Source organism: Rhineura floridana, chromosome 1 (assembly GCF_030035675.1).
Source record: "Rhineura floridana isolate rRhiFlo1 chromosome 1, rRhiFlo1.hap2, whole genome shotgun sequence".
Taxonomy (NCBI): Eukaryota; Metazoa; Chordata; class Lepidosauria; order Squamata; family Rhineuridae; genus Rhineura; species Rhineura floridana.
Genome location: NC_084480.1, coordinates 158,482,281 through 158,496,679, shown reverse-complemented (window position 1 = coordinate 158,496,679; position 14,399 = coordinate 158,482,281). Strand labels below are relative to the sequence as shown.

Genomic DNA, 14,399 nt, shown 5'->3' with positions numbered 1-14,399 from the left:
TCAATAACAAATAGCAGCAAGTTAAACTAAAAACATTGAATATGAAACACTGAACATTAAAATGCCTGGGAGTATAGCCAGGTCTTAACCTGGCACCTAAAAGAAAGTACTGTAGGCGCCAGGCGTATCTCCTCAGGTAGGCTGTTCCACAGTTCGGGGGCCACCACAGAGAAGGCCCTAGATCTAATAACAATCCTCCGGGCATCCTGATGAGTTGGTACCCGGAGGAGGGCCTTGGATACTGAACGAAGTGGACGGGTAGGTTCATAGCGGGAGAGGCGTTCCACAAGGTATTGCGGTCCCACACCGTGTAAGGCTTTATAGGTCAAAACCAGCACCTTGAATCTGGCTCGGAAACAGATAGGTAGCCAGTGCAAACGGGCCAGGACAGGTGTTATATGCGCGGACCGATGGGTCCTTGTCAACAACCTGGCTGCCGCGTTTTGCACTAGCTGAAGTTTCCGAACAGTCTTCAAGGGCAGCCCTACATAGAGCGCATTACAGTAATCCAATCTAGAAGTTACCAGAGCGTGAACAACTGAGGCGAGATCATCACTGTCCAGATAGGGGCGTAGTTGGGCTACTAAGCGAAGATGGTAAAACGCATTCCGTGCCACAGAGGCCACTTGAGCCTCAAGCGACAAGGAAGGGTCAAAAAGGACCCCCAAACTACAAACCTGTTCCTTCAAGGGGAGTGTAACCCCATCTAGAACAGGATGAACATCCACCATCTGGGCAGGTAAAGAGCTCACCAACAGCGTCTCAGTCTTGTCTGGATTGAGTTTCAGTTTATTAGCTCTCATCCAGTCCATTATCGCGGTCAGGCAACGGTTCAGCACATCAACAGCCTCACCTGAAGAAGGTGAAAAGGAGAAGTAGAGCTGCGTGTCATCAGCGTACTGATGGCAACGCACTCCAAAACTCCTGATGACCGCACCCAGAGGCTGCATGTAGATGTTAAAGAGCATGGGGGACAAAACCGACCCCTGAGGGACTCCACAATGGAGAGTCCAGGGTGTCGAGCAATGTTCCCCAAGCACTACCTTCTGGTGACGATCCGCTAAGTAGGAGCAGAGCCACTGCCAAGCAGTGCCCCCAACTCCCAACTCCGCGAGCCTCCCCAGAAGGATACCATGGTCAATGGTATCAAACGCTGCTGAGAGATCAAGGAGAATCAACAGAGTCACACTCCTCCTGTCCCTCTCCCGACAAAGGTCATCATACAGGGCGACCAAGGCTGCTTCAGTGCCAAAACCGGGCCTAAAACCGGATTGAAACGGATCCAGATAATCGGTGACTGAGGTGGGCAGATAACATACAGTATATGTAAATTCAGGTTTACTTTGTAAAGAAAAGAGGTTTTGATAATGAAGATGGAGTCTGCAATTGTGCGTACTATCAGATCTGGTAACAGCCTTCATGTGTATCTTCATGCTTCTAGCATGAGAGCTGGACTGGTGTAGCTAATAGAACTCTAACAGATTAGTGAGACAATATTTACCCTTGCAGAAGCCACGGCAGTTCTGCTTCAGCAAGGCTTGTTCTTCTATATGCTTGGTTATTTTATATTTAACAATATTTTCTACCAGTTTTCCTGGGACATATATTAAGCTAACTGGCCTGTAATTTCCAGGATTCCCCCAGATCCCTTTCTACAGATTGGTTACATTGGCCATGTTCCAGTCCTCAGGTATGGAGGTGGATCTGAGGGACAAGTTACATACTCTTGTTCAAAGATCAGTGACTCTTGGATGGATGCCATCTGGACCTGGTGATTTGTCAGTTTTTATTTTGTCTGTTAAACTTAGAACTTCATCTCTTTGTCACCTCAGTTCCTCAGACTCCCTTCCTGCAAAAGTTAGTTCAGTACAGGGATCTGCCCTATATCCTCCTCTGTGAAGACAAATGCAAAGAATCCATTTAGATTCTATGCAATCTCATTATCCTGCTTTAGCACACCTTTGACTCCCTTGTCATCCAAAGGTCTAACTGCTACCCTAGATGGTCTCCTGCTTTGAATGTATTTAAATAAGTTTTGTTGTTGGGTTTTATGTTTTTTAGCAATGTGCTCCTCAAATTCTTTCTAAGCATCCCTTACTGTCTTCTTGCATTTCTTTTGCCAGACTTTCTGTTCCTTTTATTTTCCTCAGACAAGACTTCCATTTTTGAAGGAAGCCTTCGTGCCTCTAATAGTTTCTTTGACTCTGCTTGTCAACCACACCAACATCCTCTTGGCCCTGGTGGTACCTTTCCTGATCTGTGGGATACACCCCAGTTGGACTTCTATTGTTGTGCTTTTAAACAACTCCCAAGTGTTTTGGAGTGATTTGACCCTCTTGACTTTGCCTTTCAACTTTCTTTTTTGGGGAACTTTCCTGTTTGGAAGTCAAATGTGACCATGTTGGATTTTCTTGCCAATTGCCAACATGTGTGTGTTTAATGTAATGATGTAAAGCACTGTGGTCACCACTCCCAATCAGCCGAGAACACTTACATCTTGCACCACGTCATGAGCACCACTTAAGATTAAGTCCAGGGTCACTGTCTCTCTGGTCAGCCTGTTCTAGGCTACCTCTTTGTTGTGACTGGAACACATACGTTGCCAATCTATGTCAGTGTAGTTGAAGTCACCCATTACCACCACATTTCCTAGTTTGGATGCTTCCTCGATTTCATTTTTCCTCTCAAAATCTCCCTCAAGCATTTTGATCAGGGAGACAACAGAATGTTCCCAGTACTAAATTACTCTTGGGGCCCTACTAATATTCTGTGGAGCACATACCCTCTTGTGCCACGGATACTTTTGCAGGGAGTGGAGGCATCCTAGTAGTGGATGATTTGATCATTAGGAACATGGAGTGGGTCCCTTCTAAGAGATTGTTTCCCTCTTCCTCAGAGTCATGCTCTTCTTCCCCTGCTATGATAGCAGGGGAGCTATCATCCTGGGAGTGGGACATAGCTATAAGGTCCCCAAAGACCTCATTCACAAACCTCTCTGCCTCTCTCAGCTTCTCCAGGTCCTTGGCCTCAAGGAAATAAACTTACTCCTGGAGAGCCAGAAGCTCATTGCACCAAGGGCACACCCACAATTTCTACCCAACAGGAAGATAGTCGTATATGTACATGTTGCAGACAGTGCAAACCACTGAAAAACCTCCACACCCCTGCTGGCTTCCTATCTGCATAATTGTTTCTGTAGTTTATTAAGTGACTTTATCGCTTAGGGCATGAAACAGAAGGGCAGAGTGTGATGCCCTGGCCTCCTCACCCTGCTGCTGAACTCACTCTGCTGCTTGACTTGCCTTGACACTGGGACAGAGACACTTTGTCAGCTGGGGACTCCCTCTAGCTCATGGAGCAGGCACCCTCACTAGACTTTTCTAAATTTATATGTGTGACTGGCTCCTCCTAGCTGGTACTGCCAGCCAATGGGTTCAGGAGGTGTGGCTTAAATTCCTGCTCTCAGTCAATTTAGCTTCCTGGGGATGGGAAGTGAACAATCAGAAGTGAGCCAAGTGAGGCTAGTGGCTCAACTGTCACCTGGGGATTTACTCAGCCTTCCTTCCTGAGAGAGAGGCCTATTTAAAAACTTTTACTAATAATACTAAGAAAAGCTAACTAGTTTTTACTTTATTTTTATTTTATTTGCTGACAACAGCACACTTTTAATAGTGCATGTTCCCCTGTAGTTTTAAGTGGTGCCTTGCACTCTAGTTGGACAAACTACACTAGCTTTTAGCTGCTTATAATCTAAACAAAAGGCTGACATTTTCAGGTGAGTCTTTTTTTTCATCCACAACAGCCTTTTTTTTCAACTACAACAGACCCAGAACACAGACCCACTTCACTAATTGTAATAGCATTCAACACCATTGACCACAGAATCCTTTGGAGTGGCTCTGCGGGTTGGGAATGAGAGGCATTGTATTGCAGTGGTTCCATTCCTACTTACAGGGTCACTGCCAGACTGTAGCACTGGAGGACTTGATTTCATGGCGGTTGTGCCACTTGGGACCTTCTGCAAGCAAAGAATGTGCTCCATCACTGAGCTATGCTCTCCCCACCAGCCATGCACTACTAGTTATGACTTTTCCAAGAAAGACCTAACCTGAATTGCTTCACATGATTATGGTAATCTGCTCTTACTCAGTGCTCATAAGAATCTTTCCTCCCAAGACTTCCTCTCTTCGATTACACTCTTCTCTATCTACATTATAATGATCCACCCTGTTGATCAGGCAAATAGCTTTGGTTTTATCTTTGATTACTCCTCCCCAAGAGCAGCCACACACCGCCACCAACTCCTTTACAAGCCTAGTCCTCAAGGCCTACATTGGTTTCCGTCTAAACATCCAAACTTGTTGAACAACAACAGTAACAACACGTAGGTGCATATGTTTGAGCCCCTTGGAATTCTTGGATTTGCTATGCCCCTGCTCTTAGCGTATGGCATTCTGAGATTTGGAATTTTCTGGTGCCAGGGCTCAACAAAGAGAAGTCCCTGCCTCATAGGTGTGCATGCATTAACTTGATATCCTTTTGGTTCTTTCCAACCTAGGATTCTATGAATACTCCTAAGGACCAAACGTACAAGCCACAGAAATTCTGAGCACTATATGTGAGACAAAGACAATGGCTGAAAACTGAGTTTCCAGTGGGTGACTCAGAGTCTGGGAAATGAGCAACTAGAACTGCAGCAAGCCTGCACACAAGCCTAACTGCTCTCCCCATCTCCCAGTGCTGGCTAGCTCAAAACATTTTTTGCCGGAAGCACAGGGGTGATGTCAGCTTTGGAACGGCCCTTAGCACACATTCCCAGATGTCCCCCTGGAGTGGTGAGCCCCCTCCCACCTCTTTACCATACCAGCCTTAGCATGTGCAGCATCACCAAAAAAGCTGGTCTAGTTGGCAGGTACCAATGCTGGCGCCTCCCATTTTAATTCCCCCACAATGCCTCTGGAACCCCAATATAGCATTGCTCCAGAGTGACACTCTGCTGGGGGCTACAGAGACACTATGGAGAAATTAAAATAGTGAATGCCAGGCTTCAGTGCTGGGCAAAGGAACCTTGAGAAGACCGCTGGGGTCAGGTAGTTGTAACTGGCAATTTGGGTTTGTGGCAGGCTGAGGTCTTGGGCCAGAGGCACGATTGCCTGATGGTGCCAACCCTTGATGCCAGGCCTGTTGAAGCAAAGCCCAAAGGGTTCAAATCTCACCTCCACCACCTTAATTAATTAAAAGGCATTAGGCAAGTTACACACAATCTGCCCTCCCCAAATCTGCAACATGTGATAATACTGACTTTACAGAGCTGTTGTAAACATTACAAGAAAATCAATGAACTAACTCAGCCACAATCTACCTAATCATTTGACCACAAACTAGTTACATGGTTTATAAGCAAAAATAATGCTATTCTTTAATATGCATAATGATTTTAAATGGCAAGTTGGCCGCTAAGTAGTGCCTTAGTATTAATGTGCATGCATTCACATGCATGTACTCCAAAATCAAGATGAATCTGTTTGGAGAAGGGCAATAAAAGTATATAGACAGGTAGAACATCCCAAGTTCAATTCCTAGCATTTCAGGAAGGACTGGGGGGAAAACCTGTCTGAACAGCCACTCCCAGTCATGGTAGACAACACTGAGCTTATACTGGCTCAGTATAAGGCAGCTTTCTATGTTACCATTCAAGGATTTAACCTAGAGACCCAGAAAGGGGGATCTGAAAAATAGCAAAACTAACCAAGAAAAAGCAGTATGGCAAGGAGCAATTTGGAACTGAAAAGCAATGGAGGATTGCTTAACTCTTCCCCAGCCTACCAGTTCATTTGTATAACTGGAAAACAATTTGAATCATAAGCAAATTGTTTTTTATTTTTTATTTTTATTTTTTAAATAAAAATAAAAATAAAAATAAAAAAATAAAATAAAATAAAATAAATTTGAACCATAAGCAAATTGGGATTTTGGAAGTGTGGCAAGGGCAACTCCTGTTTGGGTTCTTTTTGCATTCCAGAATGGAAGATAAGAGTTATGGTCCTCCAGTTGGCTAGGCTTGCCTACCTTTACCTGTGCTCTTCTCTACCTAACATCATTCTGTTGTAAACTGATATTCTCAGGGAAGCTGACCTCACTTCTGACCCTCCTTCCTGTTTACCTCTTCTTCGACTGTCCAAGGAGAGAGGAAATATCTTTGTTCTGTCTCCTGAACCATGAGGGCAATATCCAAATCTGACACCTCCAACTTAGTTAGTTAGATAGAACTAGGTATGCCTTTCCTATCTACTATGTATTTCTATAAATAAAGTAGCTTATCTTATTTTACTAAGTCATAAATCTCAGTGATCTAAATGCAGGGTAAAAACCTGCTTCTCAGGTAAATAAACAAACTGGCACATGCCGCTCAGACAGCTGAATTACTCTGCATGCACATAACAGGGATTTGGGAGAACTGGAATATGGCCTCCCTACTTTTAGAGTTCTTAACATTTTGGGGATCTTGGCCTCCTGGTGGCTCACCCTTGATTCCAGATCACTTATGAATAAATAATAACTTCCTGTCTTTTGGCCAATTACTAATCCAAATAAGGACCTCCCCCTTATCCTATGACTGCTACAATTTGTGACAAGTCTTGGAGAGAGGCTTTTTGAAAACCATTTTTGAAAACTGTGGTTCATTCCTACATCTACTTGTTTCTTGAACATTCTCTACAAATTCTAAAAGGAGTGTGAATCAGGACTTTCCTTTGTAGAAGCTGTGCTGATTCTCCCTCAGCCAGACTTGTTATATGTACAAGCAGGACCTGCAACAGAATATTGCAGCGTGTCTCTACTTTTTAAGTGGAGCACTCTTTTTCAGGGATCTTGTGAGCCTGTAAGAGACGCCTGGTGATGCTATTTAGGTTTTTGAAGAGGCAGTGCTAGTTTCAAAAGTAATAAAGTGATACATGTCACTCTCCCCCACCAACCTTCTCTTGCTGTGCTAAGATAGCTAACCCTACCTCATGGCATGCATCCCCCATTCTAATTCCCCTTACTTATTAAACACACACACGCACGCGCACACACTTTTAAAGGATACTTACTATAAACTGTCAAGGGCTTGAGCAGGTCAATTCCATCTTTTCCTTTGCCCTCAATTTTCCCTTTTATTCTTCTTTTAACGAATGCACAAAGATTCTGTGTCTCAAACTGCTCTCAGCCATTGATACTACTGACAGACTCATGTAGGGTCAAACTACATGCTACTTAAAATCTATTGCCTGCAAACCTCATGTTTATTTTTTAAAACAAAACGTGGGTAGCCTGATCCAGATCAGGACCATGGAGTACAGGAAGGGATATTTAACCTTTCCCTCCCCACTGCAATCCTGGAAAAAAAATCTCCAAAATGTCAATAATAGAAAAAAGCCCCCGTTGGTGCCAATGGGAGCTTTCCCTATATCATTATTTGCAGTGCAGGAGACACATTTTTTCACGACTGCAGTAGGAGAGGGGAGGATTAAACTAATCCCCATGCATTTATGGTCCCAATCCAGATGGGGGAGCACACTTGGGCTTTTTTTAAAAAAAACAAAAGCACATACCCTGTTATCATAGCAAAAAATGCACTTAAGGTAACATGTAGTTCAGTTCACAATCTACCTGACTTCTTTAGCCCAGGATTGGGAAAGCTTTGGCCCTCCAGATGTTGCTGAATTACAGTTCCCACCATCCCCAGCCGTTGCCTATGCTTGCTGGGGCTGATGGGAGTTGTAGCTCAGCAACATCTGGAAGGCCAAATGTTTTCCACACCTGCTTTAGATTCCTGCTCCCACCCCCCCATCAGCTCATCAGCATTCTGTAAGATCACAGATTCTTGCTGGAGAGTTCCGTTGCTTTAACTTCTGTTTTAAGTAGCTTTTGCGCCCTCAAGTTTTTAAAAAAAATGTTTTTCTGTATTTCTGCAAACCTTAGGTTCCCCCAAGTATGTTGATACTTCCCTCTCATTTCTCAGCAGCCTCATTCTGCTACAATCCTGGCAGGCAGTACTCACCATCTAAGTTTGCTATTAGAAGGAGTGAAGATAACAATTTAAAGTTACAGGAAGCCATTCAAGAGGCAGTTGGACAACCCCCACCTGTCAGGTATGCTTTAAGTTGGATTCCTGCACTGAGCAGCGGGTTGGACTCGATGGCCTTATCAGGCCCCTTTCAACTCTACTATTCTGTGATTCTAATTCCAGCCTTAATAACATTTTCCAAAAATTTAGCTGGGCCATACATTACACTGATAGGTAGGAAAATTGGAGAATTCCTATGGAAACGGTAGCAAAAATTGATAGTGTTCACTTTTTGTCCCATGTCTGGAATAGAAATCAGTTCAGTGAATACAATCAGTATTCACTGTTGTTTTTGGTCCTCAAACAATGCCTAATGATATGTAATTGATTACATTCCCCCTGCCTAATGTTGCATTGTGTTTCCTTTACATCAAAATGAATGGTATGGAATAAAGTAATGATGTAATTACATAATTCATTACTAAATTACTAAATTAATTTCATGTAATTAATTTATTTTTTACTTAATTCTTACAACTCTTTTGATAGGTCCTTAATTACTCTATCCTGCCCCTCACAGCTTGGGGTGCTTAGGAAGGTGCTTCTGCTTCCATTAACAGCATAACTAGATGCTCAAATGGCTACTGCAGAACAGCAGACTTTCATTGGATCATTCCAGAGATGAGTTTTGTGGGTACAACAAACTCTGGCAAATATCTCTATTCTGATCTAGAAGCATTGCAAAGGAAACAATAAGCAGGTAAAATGATACTAGTAAATTGTGCCGTTTTCATTGAGATACCTTTTGGTACACATTGGGCATTTATTTTTTTATCTGGTGGCTTCTGGCCTAAGCTTGGATTTACGTGCACACTCAGACAACAGAAAGCAGAAGGGTGACATTTACTGCATCATCATGCATAAGTACTTCAGGGCACATCAAGTCATGTTTTGTGCTTATATTATTTATTTAAAGCATTTTTACCCTACTTTCAGCCAAAAAGGTTTCCAGAGCAGGTACAGTTCAACAAAACGCAAGAAGTCCCTTAGATTTTTCAGTCTAAAAGACATGTGTGGAAAAATGTTGTACATGTTTATGTTTGTTTGTATACTGAAGGAAGACATGTTCTGTGCTTAGTAATAGTGCTTAGTGACAGGTTCTGAGAAGAGAGAGACCACCAGATAACTATGAGAATTTACTTATTAGGTGAGGCCTGGATCAGGTAAATTCATTCTGATTGGTCTGAGTGATATCAGACTCTGATTGGCTGGGGAGTCCAGTCAGTTGAGAGTTAACTATCAGTGAGGGAAGGACAGTTGAATTTGGTGAGTTGAGGAGTCGGAGGAAAAGAGAAGTTGATAAAAGGTGTGAGGAAAAAGACAGAGAGAAAAGCTGAGAAGAATAGCTAAAGCCTGAATATTAATACTCAGTGTGTTGTATTAATGCTTGTCCCTAAAGAGGGCCAGTGCCAGAGGGCAGCCAGGTCAGGCCCTGGCCGAGGGCCCCTGAAGGGTCCCTCCTTAGGGTGGGTGGGTAACGCTCCTTTCCGTGATCCGCAGCAGTATCGGATCCCAACCCTGCCGCGGATCTCAGAGAGGGAGCTCCCAGGCACCCCACCTACTACTGTGCAGGCCTGCCCTGCACACCCCACCTACCTTTCCTTTGAAGTAAATGCTGGTTGCTTGGCGGGCACATGCCTGCCCTCAACCAAGATGGTGGCTGAGGCTTCCCTAAGGGGCTAATGCCCCTGCCACCATCTTGGTTGATGGCAGGCATGTGCGCAAAGCACGGCCAGCATTCACTTCAAAGGAAAGGTAGGTGGGGTGTGCAGGCCAGCTACTGCGGACAAACTGCTGTGATCTGGGAGACCTTCCTAATAGCCTCCATAACACAAAAGAGAAATTTGCCTAAACAAAATAAAGCTTTATTTCTTGTCACAGACTCCCAAAACACCTGTCTCCCTTCCTACAACTGCTACCATGAGTTTTCATATTTTGGGAGTTCAGTCCCACAATAAGTAGAAACCTTTATGAACAAATTCTGTCCATATTTTTCGCGAAGAAGGATGAATTGTATGTCTGGTGCAAACTGGGCATTAAGCTTATTAAGCCCTGACTTTAAAAAAGAAAAGAAAGGCAACCTCAGAAAGCTATGATTTTGAGTGGAGGAGCAACTGTAGGACAGATACTTAACATTGTCTTTGATGTTCAATTTTCTACTAAAATTTCCTCTGTCCTCTTAAACACACAGTAGAACCCTAGAGTGAGAGGAAGCAAATGAGGAGTTGACTTTGAGCAGAAAACTGGGCAAGGGGAAATAGATTTATTTGTGTATTTATTTATCGTGGGCTCTTCTATTAGAAATTCTCAAAACAATAAAACACTATAAAAGATAGTAGTGTAACTGTAAACACCACTTTGCCACCTCTCTAGTTAAAGTCTCCTGAGATATTATTTCATAAAAAACAAGACAAAATTGGAGCTTTGGTGCATTAATTTGTGTAGTGGTCCTAGTATGAAGCAAGACAAGGTGAACACCTCTGGCTATGGATTTTGGGTGCCATTGTCTGTAACTGACCCAGTGCTCCCAATCCACTGGATAATTTTTCCTTTAAAGGGCCACTGAAATGAATGGGATCTGTGTACAAGTATGGGATGCTTATGGTCCAGGGCTAATTAGTGGAGGGACAGTATGCCATTTAGACTTTCCACCTCAGGGACAACAGTGTCTTATGCTGGTACTGAGGCTACCATTCAAAAATTATGTGGAGATAAGATATTGCACTACTAGCACTGGATTAAGGCTAGCAACAACACGGCACCTAAGATTAAAAGTAGACTTTTTGTCTCATGCACACACGTATTTGAACGTGGGAAATACCTTACTGGATCAAACCAAGAACCTATCTAGTTTTCAACAGTATCAGGTCAAATCAATCCATTAGGCAATTTTAGGTCAAATTAGATCATTTTAGTTTCTGGACTTAACCGTCTTGCAGAGATCCCCCTCTTTAGATGCTAATGTGTATTACTTTATTTACTTCAAATGATCTTAAGGATGAAGTCTGTGTATTGCTTCACTTACTTCAAAATGTGGCAAGGCAGCCCTGCTGTGTTTGGGGGCCCTCCTCCTCATTCTGCTGACTAGGGCCCTCAACTTCTGCCCTAAAATCCTGCTGTGACAGCACCACTGAAAAATGTCTCCAGCAAGCTCACACCCAGGAGCATGATGATCTTCCTGTTATTTGTAGGCTGTCTCTTAACAGGGGATGTTCTGTTTAGCTATCCTGCTTAGCTTTGGACATATCCTCCATTCTGTTGTCTGAAGAGGTCCTCAGAAATATGAGCATTCTTCATTGCTAAACAAAGACAAATAGCAAGTTTCTGCTTGTTGTGCTTGAGAAGAAATTGAAGGCAGCATCTCCCAACTGAAAGGAGGTCTAGGTGGCGCTTGCACCAATCTCTTTACACTTTCAAGACCTAACCCAACCAATGATTCTCTCTCAGCTTCCTTCCTGCCTTATTTCACCCAATTCGTTTTTTATTTTGTTTCATAGTCTGCAAAAGTAAACAAAAACCTGCTACTAAATGTACACAAGTGAGTTTTCATGATCATAATCAGCATAATTAATTTTCTTTAAAATTTCTAATTCCAGAGTTTGTGTTTTATGATACAAAATTCTTGAGCCATTGAGGAAGGGCCTGCATTTCAAAGAAATTAGTCTCTAGGTAGGTCCCTCACATGACAGGCAGAGGTCTGCATACATGCTCTTACAGCACCACTGACATCAGCAATTCCCAACGTGGGCGGTAGCACCCCCTTGGGGGGCATTACAGCCTTTCAGGGGGGCATTGGCATCATCACAAACTTTAGGGGGGCGTTTGGGTTCATTAGGGGGGCGTTGACATTTGGCAGTCTGAAGTTGAAGCATTTAAGTTTGCCGTCCACAGATAGAGTAGAAAGAAGGGCGGAAGCATAGCGTCATCCTTTGCCCCACACTAACCTACCACAGCTAAAGTACTGAAACATAAGGAGGATGTAGCCAATCCAATCCAGGCTTACTTAACTGTACCTGAAGTCACATGTATGCTACTTCAGAGTAAAGCAGGTTATTTTGCCAGTAACATTGATGGTGGCTATAGATATGTTTGGGGGAATGGAGGCAAGGGTTGCCTGCGGGAGTTCTTGAGCTGTAGGGGAAAGGCCCCATGATCTGCTTATATCCCCAGAGACAAAAGAAGGGAGACTGTAGGCTTGGTCTGGTAAGTAACCTACAGATTTCTTTGGGCAGGGTGGAAAAAATGAGGGGGTTCTATTATTACCTTATGGTGTTGATTTTGCCCTGTTCTTTGAGGTAGGTTTCTCTCCTACGTTCTGATTCGCCTTAATTTAAATATCCTCACTCCCTCACTCCTTCTATGAGGATTGAATGAGAAGCCAGGATAAGAAGGCATTTCAAAGCTGAGAAGGCTGTGTTCTTTTGGAGGGTCGGGGTGAGGAGGAGAAGTATATTTATCTGCTTTGCAGCTGTTTTCAAAACATCTCACCTTCTCAAGACATGTAAGCTGGAGGCTAGAACTACAGAGCTGTGAACTCATCAACATATGAGGGGGTCTGAGTCAGATGGCAAGACCCTGCAGGAGCGGCATGCGCCTTTGCAGTAGGAAGTTTTGCGGTACGCAGTCTCTTGCTGCTGCAGACGCTTGCAAATCTTGCAACTCGCACACCTCCCTCTGCCTTCCTCCCAGGCTTGGTAGCACTAAGTCTAAGAAGTCGTTACTGTGTCTGACTGACAAGGCGTTATTTGCCCAGGCTGTTGTAATTCTGTCTGTATCATTGTGCCCTGTTTGTGGCAGTGAAGAGACATGGCGCTCGCTTTGCTTGTGCTGGCAGGTCTTTCCTTGCCCCCGCGTGGATTTTTCTTCCCGGTAAAGGCCTTATATGTGTTCAGGTATCTCTAGGTCAGCGATTCCCAATGCTGAATAGCGGCCAGTGCCATAAGTGTGGACTTAATTAGTTTTTGCTTATGTTTTTAGGATTTGTGAAATAAGAAACAACTCCTATATTTGCAATTTGTTTCTTGCGTGTATTTTATGGATATTTTAAGGGAAGAATAGGAAGCATTGGCATATACTTAATCTGAGGGGGCGTTGGGCACAAAAAGATTTTGTAAAGGGGCATTGGGTCGAAAAAGGTTGGGTAACGCTGACCTATATCTTGAGAGGCCACAGAACTCCTTCCAGAGCATACGGGCTGTCTCCAGCAATGGTTGTTCACAGGCTGGTCATGCTACCTATCCCCCATCACTCTTAGAACCCCTTTCCCTTCTTCCTCCTCATTTTCAATAGCAAATCTCTCCTCTTCTCCACCCCCCCCGTACAGACAGTGTATATCAACCACTCCATCCTAGAGTCAAAGTAAAAACTACACATCTGTCCCACCAAAGGGCACCTTTAAAACCGTCCCCATCCCAGGTTTGCACAACAGCTACAAGGAGACCAATACTTCCCCACCCACACATCTACGATCCTACTGCAATTACTTCCTCAGAGGGAGGTTAACTCTTTTTCTACCACATTCAACAGATCTGATAAATTTCATGCGTAATGGGGCCTATTATACCTCATGCTCCATTTCCACTGTCACGGCTCACATATATTGACAGTGTAAATACCACAGGGCCTCTTATCCTCCACTATGATTTCCTTGCTCTTAATCTTTTTCTTACTGCCTAGTTCCTCTGTCTCTCTGCATGTTCAGAACAGTCTGGCAAAATCCCAGTTCCCCACACACACAAACATCCACATGGACACAGCAGAAGCTGTAAATCTCCTCAGTAACTGAAGCTTCATGATCTCCGCAAAATAATTTCTGGTTGAGAAACTGTACCTCTTTCCCTCTTTCTCCACAATGAGGTATATACAGTATACCGTTGCTCAGGAGCATAACTGTCTTCCCCCCCCCGCCATCCCTTCACTCACCTGGGACATTTGAGGGCGCAAATTGATCTCTCGCAAGTTGACAGCATGTGCCATGAGGTTGTTGAGAAGCTGACAGAGAAGGACACCATCACGCAAGGCCTGGGCTAAGTCACAGACCTGGGCACCCTCCCAGGTCACTCTGTGGTTGGGGGGCAGTACCCGGCACCGGATAAGCCAGTGGGCACACTGCTTCCACAGTTCCATTCCTCTCTCCACCCCACCCCACCCCACCCAAGTGGTTGCTCCTGTTGCTGTAAGAGTCACTTTCCACTGCCACCAGCAGCAGCTTTCCTCAGGGCTGGGAAACAGCGACAGCGACAACTTCCTCTTTTGCAACTGACATCAGACCACAAAGAAAAGGGCTGGTGCG

At 44.0% G+C, this 14,399-nt stretch overlaps 1 protein-coding gene across 5 annotated transcripts in view; it reads right to left on the bottom strand.

The window, feature by feature from the left end:
• The window catches only part of VAV1 (vav guanine nucleotide exchange factor 1), a 141,004-nt gene extending 126,686 nt beyond the window's left edge, over positions 1–14,318 (bottom strand). For 2 of the 5 annotated variants that reach the window (XR_009764428.1, XM_061639412.1), the window contains exon 1: positions 14,030–14,318. Coding sequence is in view for 4 of the 5 variants with exons in the window: in XM_061639412.1 (XP_061495396.1) it covers positions 14,030–14,233 (204 nt within the window). In the remaining variant the exon portion in view is untranslated. The remainder of the gene's footprint in view (positions 1–14,029) is intronic. The other 3 variants (XM_061639383.1, XM_061639404.1, XM_061639393.1) reach the window with 2 other exon arrangements.
• Positions 14,319–14,399: the final 81 nt, after the last annotated feature.